General features: G+C 44.8%; 1 protein-coding gene across 1 annotated transcript; it reads right to left on the bottom strand.

Moving 5' to 3' along the window:
• Positions 1-388: 388 nt before the first annotated feature.
• Positions 389-18,049, bottom strand: LOC308038573 (uncharacterized protein; the record flags this gene model as incomplete). Its single annotated transcript, XM_080341258.1, has 15 exons — positions 389-543; positions 808-912; positions 1,250-1,320; positions 1,731-1,892; positions 2,573-2,727; positions 3,061-3,150; positions 5,075-5,149; positions 6,061-6,190; positions 7,510-7,662; positions 8,553-8,713; positions 9,626-9,888; positions 10,209-10,273; positions 10,629-10,710; positions 13,358-16,925; positions 17,942-18,049. The coding sequence occupies 15 exons, from the start codon at positions 18,047-18,049 to the stop codon at positions 389-391; spliced, it is 5,343 nt and encodes a 1,780-aa protein (XP_080197384.1).
• Between the last annotated feature and the right edge of the window lie 241 nt (positions 18,050-18,290).

The raw sequence follows: 18,290 nt of genomic DNA on the forward strand, positions 1-18,290 counted from the left end.
CCCCCATTTCACAGATGGGAAAACTGAGGCAGAATTCTGAAGCGACTTGCCCAAGGTCCTGCAACTTGTCAGTGGCAAAAACAGGAACATATTTTCAGAAGTCCAGATCCCAGACTTCTGTCCAATCAAAGTTCCTCCCTACTACCACAAAGCAAGCAATATATGCAACTTTTTTTTCCTCCTACTGCTGCCATAGTCCTGGTGACACAGAGGAAGTGAATGATTTTTCCTGATTGAATTCCTGCTTTCTTTGGCAAAAAGCACCTGGTTCTGTCAAAGTGCTGTATTATGCTCTTTGCAGAGGCATTTCTTCTGAGGCACAATATAAAAACAAAAATATGGTTTCCCCATGGCAGGGAGACTGTACAGGTCCAAACAAAGTAGTGTCTTATTTCTTGCAGAAGACCTGCTGCTTAGCATTCTTTACACGTTGCTCCTCCTTCAGGTTCTTCTGCCGTGCCTGTTTGCTGGATATGAGTTCCACATGTTCTGCAGGGAACCAGCCTCTCTCCCGGTCTGAAAGTTTTACTCCTTCCATCCATCCTTCAGTATGAGGAAAAGCACAACATCAAGAAAAATAAACATTTTCTCGTTCTTCCCAAAAAGCACCCACCCTTCCACAAGGCCCTAAGATCAAATTAAAAGATCCTCTTCCAGCTTCCAAATAAAGTGTGTTAATGAAGAGCCTCTTCATCCCCTCAATCCAACAGTCAGGAATAAGAGGCTCCATCTGAAGCTCAATTGTGTTGTTAGAGCTTTACAACTTCCTACAGGTAATTTAAGATAGCCATTGTTCATTCTGCTCACCATCATTGCTGTTCTGCATAACCATGATGATATCTGCTTTCTCCAGAGCCAGCTCATCATTTTCTCGAGCCTTGTAGGTCTTTATGCACTGAACCTGTGGTGCATCTAAAGGGGAGGAAAGATCAAAATGGTATACTATTAATAGAAAGCAATAATAAAACTGTGTGGATCAGCCCCGGTGGAGGTAGGGGATAAGGGACTGCCCACATACTAAAGAGCACAGAACTGGGACACTGTAGGTTTTCTGTCTGATATGAGGAGGAAAAATGGATAAAATAACTGGCAGTACCTGGCACTGAGGGAAAGCCCCTGAAAATCTTATCTATTTACAAAAAAGTAAGTATTCTACCTCAGAGCAATTTCTGGGATATTCGACCTCACAGTGACTCCAACTCCTCTGAGCCAGCCCACCCCCATTGCTGTAGTAGCAGAGCAGTCTCACCAGGGCATTCCAGGAGGTCCAGTTCTCCTCGCGGAGGAGCCAAAGCAGAGATCCACCTCAGCTTCTCACTGCTGGAAAACATCACCAGATAGGTGTCAGGATTCAACGTGAGGGACAGCAGTCTGATGACAGGAACTGGGGGGTGTGTGTACAGGTTTACTCTCAAGAGGGGTCAGGAAGTGGGTACTCAGCAGAAAACAGAGAAAATGGAGAAAGGGGGTAGGAGGAAAAGGCAAAACCTCCCATTTTTGAAGGCTGACGGTATGACATAGTGTGGTAGTATTGCAGAGCAGCTATGATGAGAGAAGAGCAAGGTGGTTCATTAGGGGCTTGTTATGGCAAGAGGATGTTTTTCAAGTCCTCTGCTCAGCAGCTGCATTTGAAATTTCAGCATTTGGGCAGCTGAGGGGCAAGCATCAGGCTTCTGGGAGGTGTCTGGCTATGGTAATGCGATATACTGAGGGTAACCTTGAGCTCTTACTGTGTCTCTGTACGAAACAAAAATTCCACTCTCTTTCCCTGGTAATTCTGAAGTAGAAAGAGACGGAAAACATTTTTGTTTGTTCCATGTAGTTTCATCTCGCACTTCTCCCCACGCACATCTGAGAAAGCAGCATGATCAAATACGACAAAACGTCCACCCCTGCAGGTAAAGAGGAGGAACAAAACAAGGTGTGAGTTTTGAGGTGATGTGGGTTACAAAGTGAGTCTATGTAGATTTCTGATGTCAGGAAAGCAAAAAGTTTTTAATGAGTCTTCATCTGCTTCAGGCATCTCAAGCTTTGTTCCTATTAGAAGTCTCAGAAGGCCAAAGAGAGAAGGGACTTAATGAAAAGAGTAGAAATACTGAGCTCTGTCCTGTTAGAATTTTATTTGACAGCTTACAGCTTAAAGACAAGACTGCCCTTCCAAAATCCCAACACAACCAACCAACAACTCTCTTAGTTTCTTGACAAACCCATGATTTGCATACTCACTAATCTTCACACTGTCCTTTAGGAAGAAATTATTTACTAAGTAAAACTAGAATAAATGGTTATTACTGAAGTGTTTCACATTAAAGAGATGGAGAAGCAGAGTAGAAGCGTTGCACTAGGGACCAGAAGATACCTTGTTATATTATCATGTGTTGTAATTAAGAGTTGGGAATATCAGATTCCATATAGTTGCATGATACTCACATAATGTAGGATTAGGAGAGTGACTTGACAAGTGCTGCCACTCGCTGGCAGGCAGAGGGAAAGGACTCTTTCACCAAAGCACAGACCCAGAAAGAGACAGGTATTTTAGAAGGGGCAGCGAGAATTGTGTTGAAGCACTCACTCCTTCGGCCGAGACAGGAGCAGACAGTCATTGAAAAGATGTAGGTAGATGGGACGGGTGGTGACTTTCCATTTTGGACTCAGGTTGTTGAAGTCCAGTGCTGTTAACTCACCACACTTCACAAGTCGCCTCGACTGTGAGATGAGTGGGAATATCTGCAAGAAAGAAAAGAACATTCCTTTCAAGTGTTAACAAGGAAATGTGTAGCTTTGAGTTTTGGTTTTGCATTTTTGCCCTTATCTAGAGGAAGCATGTTTTCATCTCCCAGCTGGACAGCCATAAGTCATGGTAGACAGTCTCAGCTCAAAGCTGACATGAACAACTGGGTAAGGGAAACACTGATAAAGAGCTGACCTGTATATGATATTCTGGTTCAATGGTTCCGTGCATATTGGAGAGGAGAACAAAAAGTAAGCACAAGTGACTTTGTGAGGAAAGAGAGAAAATACATTAGGCTAGAGCAAGGCCCAGGGAATGGACAAGCTCACCTTGCACTCAAATTCAATCTTCTGGCTGAGGTAGATCAGCTCTTCAGTGCTCTTCATGCGCTGGACATTTTCATTGCAATCCTTGATAAGCTGCAGAGGAAAACAGTCAATCAGTAAGGTGGGAGCAGAACTGCCTGGTGGGATCAGTACCATTCCCAGGAGACCCTCAAGAGTCACTGCAAGTGACAACTCCTTGGGCATCCTCCTGCCAAAAAAATATTTTTCTAGGTGAGCATACTAAACTTCTCCATACCTATAATGATCATCCTTCTTTCTTAAGGAAGATATTCTTCAGATGAAGTCTCTGTGATAAGTATTTTATTAACTTTGGATTCTGTGGGGGGATACTAGAGACATCTCTCCCAGGTAATAGAGGTTGAATTGCTGGTCACTTGGAAGCAACTCTTATTAGATGCTCCACTGAAAACACGAGAGGCTGACTAGTTAAACATCAGCCCTGATTTTCACAACCCTGATCTTGTTGCCAGTACCAGTGAGGACAGGACACAAAGAAACAGAGGTACTTCAGCCTGTAAAAGCTGCCTACATAGCTGCCTGAGGTGATACAGAACAGCTGCATATCAGTGTTACAGAGATTAGGCTGGCTTTAACACAGCTGGAGCCTAAGGATTTCAGGTATGACATCTTGCCTACCCACTTTAGATGGAAATGTTTTGGGAGCTGTGCAGCACATAGGTGCAGTTCAAAGAGTTATAAGGAGGTACATGTCATGTTGAAATGGTCTTTAGGTTTGAGTTAGCGAATAGGGGAAAGTTTGTAAGGAAGGAACTGACACTCCAATAAGGTCAAATGATCACTAGACAGAAAAGGAGCTAGCCAAGAAACAAGTCCACCTTATGCTGCTATGCAAATTTTAACTAGCAAGTTGTCCCAGAAGACTTTAAATCTTGTCTTTCTAATAAATAGGATAGAGGAAGGGATGTAAACTAGTAATGCCTTGCCATTTTTTTTCTTTTTCTTTTTTTTTCTTTTAAAGCATGATTTTCTTGCAGAGGCTAGGGTAAGAGTTGATCACTAATTAGAGACAAAGATTAGGAACACAAAGGGGAAATGGTGGTTAAGAGACTGGAAAGAGTGAGTCCAGAAAAAAAGTAGTTCAAAATCATTAGTGCAGGTTCAGTTTCACCATAGCTGGCTCCTGCTTTAGTGCTTTCTGCTCACAGCTACCACTGCACATGTAGGAGAATCACATGAACACAGTAATTTGTTACTGGTGAAGATCAACGATAAGGGCCCTTGACAAGGCTGAGGATCAATGAAAAGGACTGGGCCACTTAGGTGCCCTGCAGCTGTGTGATGCAGCATGGCTGTGGAGAACCATGGCTGAGTTGGAAGAGACCCACAGGGATCATCAAGTCCAACTACTGACTCCATACAGGGCAAACTAGAAGTCAAACCATATATCTAAGAGTGTTGTCCAAACACTTCTTGAACACCCATCAGGCTTGACACTATGGCTTCTTCTCTGAGAAGCTTGATCTGGTGCCTGATCATCCTCTCAGTGAAGAACTTCTTCCTAATATCCAATCTGAACTTCCCCTGACACAGCTTTGAGCCATTCCCTTGCATCCAGAGAAGAGATCAGCACCTCCCTCTCTCCTCCCCCTCACAAGGAAGCTGTAGATAGCAATGAGGTCACCCCTCAGTCTCCTCTAAGCTCAACAAACCTCACATCGTATTCTCAGCCACTCCTTGCAAGTCATCCCCCTTCGCTATCTTTGTTACTCTCCTTTGGACATATCATGGTATTTTTATATCCTTACATTGTGGAGCTCAAAACTGCACACAGTACTCGAGGTGAGGCCACACCAATACTGAGTATAGTGGGACAATCACTTCTTTTGACCCATCAGCTATGCTGTGCTTAACGTACCCAGGATACAGGTGGCCCTTTGGGATGCCAGGGCACATTGGTCGCTCAAATTGAGGGTACCATCAACCAAAACCCCCAGATCCCTTTCTGCAAAGCTGCAGGATGGGCTGACAGTCTTACCTTTTCAAGTGCATCATAGGCCTGTGTTGCTTGCACTTCCTCCTCAGACCCCGGTCGAGTTCTCTTCAAGATATTCTGCATGAAAGATGATGTTTTTCATAATGTAAATAGAGAATGCTAGACATGTGTATCTGGGAGGGGTAGGAGAAACAAGGAGCCACCAAGATGCCAGCCTCGAAAGAAACTAAAGCAATAGTAGGTAAAGAGATGTGGAAATAACAAGGCCAGAAATTTGAGATGCAGAATGTCACTGATAAGCTGCTTTGAACAGGGCATCCCTGACAAAATCTAAAACATATTAACTATCACATCCAAGTTAGATGGCATAGGAAGCAACCACTAATCCCAGCAGAAACAGCCTTACAAAAAGAATTGTTCTTTGCCTAATACTTCTTTTCTCCTGTTCAAAAAAGGCTCAAATAATCAAAAAGAATTTCATAGAAAGAGCTCAAAATGAATTCCTTAGCAATTTGCTGGTTCCCTGTCTGGAAGTCTTCTCTTAGTCAATGTTGCAGGCAAAGAGTAGAGGCAGGCTGCCTTCCAGAGGGCAGCCAAGGAACCTTTGCTTTTTTTTCCTAGCAGGAAGCCAAAAAAGTTCAATAAAATGTAAATCAACAATGTTCCAAGAAGACTCCATAAATCATCTATTGGAGTACAACTGAAGTAGTGTTGCAACACAATCCTAACTGGTATATAAACTACATTGCCTCACAGAGGCTATTATATCCAATTCATGGTGCTGATCTAATGCACAGCAAGCATTTGTACAATGACAAACGGGTTTGTTTTTGCAAAGGCATATTCACAATATATGCAACAGAGTGGCTTTAAAGCAACTTGCCAAACTTGTCAGAGGTGCAACACGAAAGGCTGTATGCCGTTGTTCCCCCCGTGCCCGGAGCCAGCATATATTTATATGACCTTCAGACATAAAGAAGGGTCAGCTTAAGAGAAACTGTAGGAAAGCAGAGAATCACCATGGTTACCTGTAGGAGGAGTTTGAGTCGAGTGATGCGCTGGAAAGGGAGGATGAGGAAGGATTTAAGTGAGAGGCGCTGGCATACTGGATCACTTTCCAGTCTCTCCAGGACTTGCTGGAACCCTGCATTTCCATTTCTGTGTGAGTGGTAAAGAAAGAAGACATCCAGGCATCAGAACACATAAATAGTCTTCTTAATATCAGATTTCAGTGAGTGCTGGAACACTCCCAAGAGCTGGGTTTTGTCCCTGGGCCAAGAGATGTCAAGAAACTGCACAATTCTGCTGAGGAAGAGCAAATATGGGTCTCTAACAGCTATAGAAAGACAGCAGTATAACTGTTGTTATATCTCTCCTCTTTCTGCCACAGCCCTCTGGAATAAAAGCCAGAAGTAACATCTGCATTTCAATTCCCCCTATTAGTAGGGCACCTTTCACAGAGAGAGTGGTGGTTTGTATTCTTCCCTTACGCTGAATGGTCCAGCTCCAGAGCCTGTATTCAGGATCTGGAAACAGCTGCCTCCCCTCTCTTGCTACTCCTGAGAGGAGCTGCCTTCCCCCGTAATGTCTCTCTTACCCTCTTAGACTGGGTCACTGCCATCCAGTTTTGTGTGTTGGGCAGTAGGACATACAAGGCTCAAAGTATGAGAGTAATATCAGAATAGCCAATCCCACATCCTTGAAGAGATGTGGAAGAGGGTTGTAGGCCCAGTAGACATTGCCCTAGACAATATCCTGGAGGTCCTCTGTGTGGAAATGAGCCTTCCCTGAAGGGAATCACTTGCAACACTAGATCTCTCCCGGTCAGCAGAACCCAGAGATGGTGCCTGCATAGCCTGTTGGGAGCAGTGTCTTCCACTGGAATCACTGTAGCTTCACTGTAATTGGGTTATTGCAAAGGGAAGCACTCAGTGCAGAAGTGGCCAGAACTCTTTGCTCAGGACTAGGCCCATGCCTGAGCAATGCTTGCTTGTGCCACCACATACATAAGAGGAGGGCAAGAGATGTTCCACTCCACCACCCAGAGCAAAACAGACCAACAGTGGTCCTAGGATTTTCAATCAGTTTTAAAGACTCCTGGATAGCCAGTTCAAGCTTACTGACAGCAGCCATATTTTTCTTAACTACAGAATCACAGAATGGTTCAGATTGAAAGTTTCACTTGAAATTGTCACTTTCTGGTTCTTAGTAGTCTGAAAACCACTATCCAGGACAGTCATTTTTGCTCTATTCAGTGGAGAGTAGACAGAGCTATGGGAGAAAAGCCTGCAGCAGCTATGTCCTGCTGTCCCAAATGCTATTGAATTTAAGAAGGTTCCTGCCTGTTCTTCTGAGAATGTAGTGGAAGCACTGGCCAACAGCCTGTACCTGCCGTATTGTCCATCATTTGAAAGCATGAATATTCAAGGTGCAGCAAGGAAGTAAAGGAGAAGGGGGCAGCAAAGGAGAAAACTTACAGTAATCGCTGGAAGGTTTGCTCCTGATACGTCTGGTTTGTTACATATGGTAGATACACCCTGCGGAACTCAGGGGCATGTTTCAGAGCCACATCACACACATGGAAGGTGAACATGTCCTCCTCAAATTTCTCCTCCAAGTCAAAGAGGAAACTGCAGCACATAGTTGTGGTGCCATAAAAGGAGAGGGAAATAACAGTGTCATTTACTAAAGCAGGAATGTCCTCAGTCCACTAAAATCCTGTCAGCTTGTATGTAAGTCCAAGACAGCTTTTTACTTCTAGAGAGAGCATAAGGCCTGCACAATGACAACTTAGGGCTATAAATCAGCAAGAAAGAACCAGAGGCAAAAGACCTCTGTTCCTGAGAGGTCATACTTGCTACTTCTAAAGACATGGTCAGGAAACAACTGAAAATTAAGACATTACCAGAATAACCTCACTAGTAGAAATGGAAAAGGTAGCGGCAAACCTTACTAACTTAGCAATATACGTAGCCAAGCCTTGCAGGAGAAAAGCAGAACAGAATCCAACAACATATAGGATTCCTTGCATGTGGGGTCATGTCTATATTTTATGACTTATGCTGAATTGATTCACATTAGGTTCTGTCAAGTGATGGTTGTAACTTATTCTCTCTCTCTTTTTTTTTTTGTTTTGTTTAGTTTTGTTCAGGGCTCGTGCAGCTGCTGCTTCTCTCTTGTATTTGGCAGGAGCTGCATTTGGTTTTGGCCGAGGTCTAATTAGTCAAGTTTATTTCTAGTTGAAGCCAATACGGCACACCTACAGGAGCATTTTGAACATTTTGACCTCCTGCAACGAGCTCTGCACACAATTGCTCCATATATCTGGGACTTAACACCAAGATTTACATTGCCCTGTCACCTAAAACAGTGAATGTTCCTTTCAGGGCAGCAGTGGTATGCAATGTACCTTGAAGGCCAGTGAACACACAGGAATGAAAGATGTCATGGAATGGAATGATGGGCTGTGTCTGTGCTTCATGGAGGGTGTTAGTCCTGGAAGTAAAGGTCCATGTCTCACCTGGCGCTGACATCGCGTACATCATGAAGGCGGGAGAAAAGCCACTGACGCTCTTGGTTGGTGAGCATTGCCTGGAGCTCTGCTGATCGCTGGAAGTGATCCACAGCCACATTTAAACTGCGCAGGTATGAAGCCTCAGACATTATCAGCTCAAACTTGGCCTTGAGAGATGAAAGAATGGAGCACAGCATCAGTAGACTACTCAAGTCTGATGAATCTTACGGAGGAGACAGGCGAAGGAAACCTCCCAGCACATGACATAAGCAGTGTGTAATTACAGAAGATAGGCTTTAGGAATGAAAGGCAAGCATGATATTATACATAGGCTGTCTTTCTTTAGAATAGAAACTTGTGGTGTGACTTAAAAATAGCTACCTGTTCCCATTTTACTTTTTATTCCCCTTCAACTCCACTTTAAGTAGGTTTCCCGTTTAACACGCTCCCATAAATTTTCCAGCATCCATATCACCCTTGTTTTTCTCCTTCATCGTTTCCCATTCAGTTATTTTCTCCTTTTTTCTCTGAATCCTCCCATCCACTTCTCAGTTCCTCTCATTTTCCTTACCCAGTTTCTCTATGTACCATTTTGCTGAACCCATACGTCTTCCTGTTTCTTCTCAGCCCTGCAGCTCGCACAGGTCAATTTGGTAAACTCATGCTCTACCACAGGAACTACAATACACTGTGGTTTTATTAGCATCTCTCATCAGCTTATATGTGGGAGAATGCTGGAAGTCTTCTACTTTAACATTCTCTTTTTCATTGAACATGCTCCAAAATTCCTTGTTTTATTTTGTTCCAATTTCCCCATGTCTATTTTCATGAAGTTACTAATATGGTCCAGAGTCTGTCCTTCAGTGCTCATTTTCTCTACAGTTCTGTACTTCAGCACTGTACTGCTTCACAAACACTGGTACCACTTCCTCATACTACTTACATTCGTAGAAGTGACCTCTGCATTCAACCACCTGCATTCTCAGATCAGACATTTTTGCTCTACACTTTTATCACCCTTCTGAGGACTCTGTCTTGACTACAGGCTACCCATCTACCTTGTCCCATCTGTCCATTACCTCTTGCAGCTTCTGCTCATCACGGGACATATTGAGTAGCATTCTGCTGCCCCGTATCATGGGGATGTCCTGCCAGAGGGACGCATTAGATGACACTGACAGACGTTGCAAATATGAGTCCTGGGGAGACAGCACTTTTCTCCGTAGCCTTGGGGAGCTTGGGAGACTCGACTCTATATCCTCTGCAAAAGAATCCACTCTCTTCTGGCTTTGAATGGCCTTGTTCAGAACCACATCACTGTACTCCTGATACAGCAATCTTGCTGTGAAGAGAGGCATATACATTTATACTTTCTACAGTATAGCTGCTTGTCCTCTGCTTCAACCTGGAGAAAACTCTGTTAGTGTCTCAGTTTAGGATAATTGAATACATTAGATCACATGTAACTTCTATAAGCAAAGCTCAGCAGCTCACTGAGTGTCCTGCAGGACTCCGGCTTCACTGCCCGCACAGAACACTGCTCTCTAATGCCCCCTCCTTGCCACCACGTGGCAGGAGCCCCTTTCCTTTGTGCACACTGCAAGGGTGGGGGATGATGGAGGAGAGGGGTCTGCCACAGCACTTCAGGCAGAAGGTACTTACAGGAGTTTATCAGCTTGGAGTGCCGGCGTTTGAAGTTCTCCATTGCATCTGCAGGTTTCTTCTCTCTGTCAGGGAATAAGGATTTGGAAACAAGAAGTGAATGAAGAGCCAGAGATGGCTTATCCAGATCTCATTAGGAGATCTGTCACAGCAAGGACCCCTCTTTCCAACAAGCTCAAGCTCCACATGCTTTACTTAACAGTTTGGCTTAAGGGAAACACTGTCCTAAAGGGACAGAAATACTTCTGTTGCAGTGGGGTACTCTCCAAGGGGAAATAGACTGAAATACAGGCCTAAGTAATTTCATCATAGTTTTCTACTCCTTAGTAACATCTTTGGTCCCTCATGAAAAATGGAGAGCATCAGGCGACTGTGCTACACAGGGATGTGGGCAAATTCTAAGGGGTCTGAGAGGCTTACCGCAATATTACTCTTTCAGAACTGACTGGTGGTTCCCTGTGTGCCTTGTGAGCTTCTTCCTCTGAAGGAACAGAAGGAATTTCTGTGTATAAGACAATTAGAAAGTAAACACATAAGTCTGTTTTTAAAGTCAAGCTACAATCCAAATGATACACAGATACCACTTACCTATACCTCACCTAAGTGATGTGGTAGTCTTGGGTTGGAGTACAGGTGCCCTCCTGACCTTTATTTCTGGGTCAGAAACATTCCAGTTTTAATAATCCTTGACATTACTTATACTTTACATCTGTTACTTGGCCACATTTGCTTTTCATATAAAGAAAAAGGCTGACACTTTTCAGCAATGACAGTAACTAAGAACTTTCCTCTCCAGCTTCCCAGGTGAAGTCACACCACTGCCTGTGGGCTCTGTTTGGTGCTGCTTTCCCCTTTCAGTAACTTGGGCCAGGCAACAGAGGATCAATGGATCCAAAGTCACGAGCCATGCCTGAAAGCCTTAAGACTTTCTTCTATGGATGCTGAGCCCCAAAAACTCTCGGTGACTCTTGGGGCAGAAATGCTGGGCATCTAACAAAGTCATTCCTGTCAAGAGTTTTAGAAGGGATGTGGCCTGAGAATTAATGCTGTAATCCAGTTCTCACATTGATGTACTTTGTAGGCATTCATGAACTGCTGCTTGCATTATCTCCTGTTTATACCAAATCAGGAAAGTGTGGATTTTTCTTTCGTGTTGTGATGGTGTGAAGAAATTCTATATAAAATTCATTGGAAGCAGGAGAAGGAAGAAAGCGCAAAGACTGAGCTGCAAGTATGGGTCAAAAGAAAGTCAGCAGTGTGTCCTTGAACGTTTTAAAATTTGGAACCAAGAATTATAGGTCAAACACATGAACAAATCTTGATTCAAGTGCTGCCAAACATTTTACACCCCTCCAGGCTCCCCTACTTTTCCTCTGTGCCAAAAATCCAGCATGTTGTGGAGCTTGGAAAATAAACTAAGAGCTGAGAAGAAGCAAGTATGTCTAAAGATCATGGAATTTATAATAAAGAACAGATATGCATCTTGACAGCAAGTACTGTCTGAATGAGCTGCACTACAGAAGATGCATGTTTTCCATTTGTGACATCAGGAGTGGCTGACATGCCAGAAGGCGGTGCTGCCATCCAGCGGGACCTGGACAGGCTGGAGAGCTGGGCGGGGAATAACCTAATGAAATTTAACAAGGGAAAGTGTAGAGTCCTGCATCTGGGCAGGAACAACCCCAGGTTCCAGTATAGGTTGGGAAATTACATATTAGAGAGCAGTGTAGGGGAAAGGGACCTGGGTGTCCTGGTGGACAACAGGATGACCATGAGCCAGCACTGTGCCCTTGTGGCCAGGAAGGCCAATGGCATCCTGGGCTGTATTACAAGGGGGGTGGTTAGTAGATCGAGAGAGGTCCTCATTCCCCTCTACTCTGCCCTGGTGAGACCACATCTGGAATATTGTGTCCAGTTCTGGGTCCCTCAGTTCAAGAAACACAGGGAACTGCTGGAGAGGGTCCAGCGTAGGGCAACAAAGATGATTAAGGGAGTGGAGCACCTCCCTTATGAGGAAAGGCTGAGGGAGCTGGGTCTCTTTAGTTTGGAGAAGAGGAGACTGAGGGGTGACCTTATTAATGTTTATAAATATATAAAGGGTGAGTGCCACAAGGATGGAGCCAGGCTCTTCTCGGTGGCAAACAATGATAGGACAAGGGGTAATGGGATCAAGCTGGAACACAAGAGGTTCCACTTAAATTTGAGGAAAAAACTTCTTCTCAGTAAGGGTGACAGAGCACTGGAACAGGCTGCCCAGGGGGGTTGTGGAGTCTCCTTCTCTGGAGACATTCAAAACCCGCCTGGACATGTTCCTGTGCGACCTCACCTAGGCACTCCTGCTCCAGCAGGGGGATTGGACTAGATGATCTTTTGAGGTCCCTTCCAATCTCAAACATACTGTGATACTGTGATCAGTGATTTGGCTTCTATACAAGTTGGGATCTTGGATCTGACAAATTTGCATTCTTATCTGTAATCTCCAATCCTACGTTCTCAGGAAGATCATCTCTTTCAGAATGTCAAATTAGAACCTAAAGGTGTCAGTTGCAAAATGAAGGGAGGTAGCAAATAAACAAGGAACTAAAACATGATGTAACAGATGTGGGCTACTGAGGGTGTGTGCATTTGTCTTCCTTACTGGTTGGAAATGGGCTGCTACAAGTGCAGCAAAATGCAATGGCCATGTGATGGCAGCAGAGATGACGAGTATAAGTTCTGAACTGAGCCCCACCAAGAAACTCATTCATGTAGGTAGGCCCAAATAGGTCATGTTACTGAGTAAGGGTGAGACAGATCATTAAACATGGAGAAGGGACAAGAAAAGAAACTGGATGCAAAGTCGAGGGGTGAGAGATTCATGAAATGGGATAAAACCTGTTGCAGGTCTTACTGTAAAATGGGGTGACTGAGCCCAGAGGACAAGCAGGATCCACTAGTTACAGGACAGCAGAGAGGAGCTAGGGGCGGGCAGAGAGGGGGATCTTGGGGAAGGACAGCAAACAGGACTACATGGCTGGAGTAGAGGAATGTTACCAGAAAGGCACAAGACCAATGCTGAGCTCTCAGCTCTCATCACATTGCCTCTTTAATTTAATCCTACATTTTTGATATCTGCAATAAACTGGGGGGGGATGGAGGAAATGACTCACCCTGCAAGATGTCAGGTGGTACTGACATCCTCTTCAGGCCCTGACGGTGCCAATCCTTGCTTTTTACTCGGCGTTTAATTGTGTTTTCTTGATTTGCTGCTGGCTCCTGTGTAACTACCCTGCTCATTTTTTTGTCTGGCCAACTTGATGATTTTTCCAAAGGTGAGTGTCTGGGCATTTCTTCCTTTGGCTGAGCTACCAAGTGGTGTTCTCCTCTTTCTCCTTCCAGCCTTTGCTTGACCCTCCTCTCACCTTCTGTTTTCTCTGTGTTTGCCAGGGGAACTTGGATATTCTTTGTGTCCACACCGAAGAAGCCTGTCTGTTGCTCCCATCGTAACTCCCCTGAGACCTCCTCTTCTTGGCAGGCCATTCTGGTGGTTGGTGGTGATGGAGGGCTGAGCTGGAGGAAATGGATTGGATTGGTGAATGCTAGCATTGGAAGTGGTTGTGCAGAGTCTCTGCTCTTGGAGTCTGTGGATGTTATCAGGCTTTCTAGCGAGGGCCAAGAAGGGTGGTCAGGTGAGGATGTTCCACACTGTATATCCATGTGCTGATCCGTTGTTTCAGGGCTGGTGTCAGAGCAGACAGCCAGTGCCTCATTTCCAACAGCAGAAAAGCTTTTGCCCAACAAACTGACCCCCGAGTCATCAGAAGTCTCTGTATCATGGGTTCCTGAATCACCGAGATCCCACTCTCTAATTTCTGGAACAAGGTCATCTTTCTCTGCTACATCTCCATCAGAACCAGAGGCTACAGTGTTAAAATGAGAAACAGAGGCAGCAGTCCGGAAAGTATGGCTTATAGTAGGGTGAATGGCTAGTAACTTATTATTGTCCACACCACAGTTGCGATGTGGCCTCGAGTGGGGTACAGGAGCCAGTGGCTGGGACATATCAAGGGCTCGAGGTTGGGGAAGGTGATTTGCACTAAGTGCAGGGGCCTGAGCTTGACTGGGGCTTTGGACATGGAAAGGAAGATGAGGAAGCTGTTTGGCATCAAGCTCAGACATCAGAGGTAGGCTTGAGTGGGACACAGGGGACAGAGATTGTTCTTGTTGGTTCACAGCAAGGACACCATCTTCTTCAGAGGGCCAAGTTAGGGTGCTCAGGACACTGGAGATTCTGGATGCTGGCTCTTTTTGGTTTAAACTGCAGTCAGACTGATCAAATACAGGCATTTGCTGTTCTTCATGGTTTACATTTGTTCCCATTTCTTTTCCTTGGATAATGGCACTTATTTCTGGGGAGTTTTGCTGAATTGTCTCTGGATGGCTCAGGGGAGTGGAAGTCCTGTCTCGTGTTTGGGGTCGTTCCAGAGGCCCTGCAACTATAGCTGCCGTCCTCCCATCTTCAGGAAGGCTCCCCTCTAGAGGAAGACAGCTCGGGTATATTACAGAGAAAGAAGATGGGCCACTAAGGTTTTCATGAAAGCCTCCCTCAGAAGCTGTGAGTTCATGGGAAATGTTGGACTCCCCTGGATCAGCATGTACAACAGTAGTTTCCTCTAATGTTGGGTTCTGCCCTCGTACAGAAGCAGCTTGGTTGGCTGGCTTCTCTACAGTGTCTAGCAGTTTGTTCAGGCTGGTGCTAGGACAGACCTCAAGGGTCACAGAGGCTGTTTCACAAGCACCGTCTTGCTGTGGACCAGATGTTGAAGCCACAGATGAAAGCTCTGACGGTAAAGCTGGAATGAAGTCCTGAAGCTCAGCTTTTCCCAAATTTCCTGTAACGGGATGAATATCTATGGGACCAGGTGGCTCCAAGTTCTTGGTAGCAGAGGAAGGGAGTGCTGGAACGTAAGCCTCTGAGCTCTCTGTGCTAGAAGGTGCATCTCTTTTATCAAACCTCTGGACAGCCTTTCCATGCCCCTCACTGCGTTCATTCTCCCTGCCCAGTCTTGTCCTGTCATCCCAGTCAGCTTCTCCAATATCCTGACCAACAATGGAAAAGCGGCCAGAGTCTTCTAGATCTTCTGCCTGGTCAGAGACATGGCATATGTGTGGAGGTGTCACTGGAGTTTCACCCACTAGGTTCAGATTATGTGAGGACAGAGGACTGACAGTGGGTGGCTGATATCCAGAACCTGCTTCTGTGACATAAGCTTTCAGCAGTACATCCTCACTGGGATGCTGACCCACAGAGACAGGCTCCCCTGGAGGAAATGCTGGTCCTGTTTGTTCAGCCAAAACAATATTCTCCAAAGCACACAAGTCCACATTATGCCTGGGAACAGAAGGTATCTCTGACCTGAAAACTGATGCTAGAGCCTCCAGTTTGAGCTCTTCCTTCTGTAGTTGTTGTTTCTGCTCATTTTGTTCCTTGTTTTTCTGATCTTTAGGATCCAAAGATTTTCCTTCTTCCAACAGATTCTGCTCTCTGCACTCTTCATTCTCCTCTTTCTGCTGAAGTTCAGACAACACCTCTTCCTGTGTTGTTTTCTTATGCTGTGAAGTATTCACTTCTCCAGTTTTTTTAGCAGTATCCTTTACTTGGCAGGCACTCTCTGCTGGAAAGGCAGGTCTGCCCTCTGTTATTCTGTGATCACCTTCAACATGAAGGCATTTAAAAGTGGATGAGTTTTCTTCAGAAACAACTACTGTTCCCTGGTCTTTGACCATGCTGCTATTTGTTGTTTCACCAGCTGAGATGTTGCCTTTTCCTTGTAGTGAACTTACTTGGCTGTCATCTGTTAAGCTGGAAGACAATTGGTGGGAAGAAGACAAGTCTGTATTCTCTTCCACACACTGGAGTGCTCTTATGCTTTCTTTAGCATCTTCAGAAATGTAAGGTTTAGCCATGTCCTCTACTTCTTCCTGTGAAGTAGGCTGCTCATCAGTTGCTGATGCCACTTTGCTGCTGCTCTGCTTCTGCTCTGCACCAGCATCAACCTCCTGCAAAGAATCTGTGGACACCTTATCCAGAAATGGTTCAGCCTTATAATGCCCCTCTGAAACAGTTTTACACACCAAGAAGCACTTAAGTGTGTCTCTTTGAGAGGAAATATCATCAGCCAAAGACGATTTCAAATGCTGGGCCTGAGGATCTGAGCCATGACAAGCCTGTTCTGCTTGGCACTGAGTAAACTCAGTGCTGAAGTCCACAGCCTGCAGGATGGCATTGCCAGGGACTGGCCCATCCTGGACTGTGCTGAGAGAGGAACAGTCCTGGCTGCTTTCCAAGTCAACCAGTTCTATTTGCTTATGTTTCAGAGAACAATCCAGTCCACCCTCCTCTAGAAGCATTTCTCCTTCCAGTTCTGAGAGTCCCTGTGGAGGCTCTGCATCACCTTGCTCTCGTTCCAGCCCTCCTGGCACTTTTTGCACAGGGTTAAAGGGTCTGCCCAGCATCTCCGCTGCTTCTCCTGCAGCAGAAAGGCAGCTCTCGGGAGTGCTGAGTTCTGCTCCCTTTGCAGAGTCAGATGGGCTGGTGCTCATTTCGGCTGATGCATGAAGGGCATGATGCTCTCTGTCGACTGCTGCAGAATCCCAGGCTTCCCCCCTGGTGCTGCTGGCTTCTGGGGGAGTGGTACCTCCCTCACTGGTTTCTTCAGACTCCATCAGTGACACATCCTGTTAAAGAAAAATGCATTTTTCTATTACTGCTACAGAATGCTATGGTGGATCTAATTGACTTAAAAGAACATTCAAAGAGCAAGAAAAATCATCAAAATGTCCATTAATTTTTGTGAGGCATGGTGGACTAATACTCACGACCTCTTCTAGGGGCTAGCTGAGTCCTAGAGATCTCTTATTTCTATAGGAAAAGGCCTGTACTTTGAAGCTGATGGCTCTCTTTACCAATCTCACAGGGTCTTATCGCAGCTGATGACAGGAATTGATTAACAAGTAGGAAAGTAAGAATTTGATTAACAAATAACTAGGACAGGACACAAGACACAAGATATTTGAAGGCTACAAACCACATAGGTTTAGAAAACCTCTGGTGTGTGTGGACCTTATCTCCAGACTACCAAGAGAAACTGTGTTTCAAAATGATGGACCAAATATGTTACAATTACACAAAAAAATTACAAATGGTTTAATGAGTTACCAAGTTTTAGTAACCTTTTTGTAAATGTTCTATGGTCCTTCCACCTGCTGTATAGACAACATCGAGGCAATAGCTGACAGTTCGTGGTTGCAGAGATACAGTGGTTTCTAATTGGGACCATCTTTTGAAACAGCCTGTATATCATCATTTACTCTGCTCTTTTAAGCAAGTAAAAAAGTCATCTTAGGATTGTTGGACAGTTTCCCAAAGGATATAGTGGAATTTCCCATGCATTATTGCATTTGAAGTTCAGACATGACAAAGCACTAGGGAATTTACATTTGGGAAATGTCTCTGAAAAATATGGTAGAATCTGATTCACCGCTTTTATCTTTCTGGCTTCTACCTATCCCATGACCCACAATTCCTAACTTAAAAGACCAAAGAGGCAAACCTTAGTGGCTTCCCTCCCTTTTCTTTTGATTTTGGGAGACTTTATCCAGTATTCCAGCCTGTCTTCTCTATTCTCTGTCCCCTGCTTATCAGAAATGGCTTATAAATTGCTGCTTTCGGCTGCTTGACATCCACTGGGTACCCTTGCAGTCATACTCAAGCTTGTAATCGAGGCCTGAAGGATCTGCTGCAATGTGTAGCCACAGTCAGACTTGCCCCTGAATAAAGCTTCAGTGTTCTCATCCTTCATCCCATCTTACAGATGTCAAAGTTTCCAGACATGAATGTGTAGTCCTGCACCTTTTGGTCAGAGAAACCATTCCACATTTCTTCAGGTAAAAGCCCACCAGCTGTTCACTAGCAAAAAAAGCCTCAAAGCCTGGCTCTGTGGCTCTGGACTGTTCTCGAAGCTCATGAAAAAAAACAAAGCCAAACAGACAACCAAATCTATATTTTTTTCTTTCTCTGGCATTCCTAGTTTCCCTACAATT

The sequence above is a fragment of the Nesoenas mayeri genome, assembly GCF_963082525.1.
Source record: "Nesoenas mayeri genome assembly, chromosome: 1".
In the NCBI taxonomy this organism is placed as follows: domain Eukaryota; kingdom Metazoa; phylum Chordata; class Aves; order Columbiformes; family Columbidae; genus Nesoenas; species Nesoenas mayeri.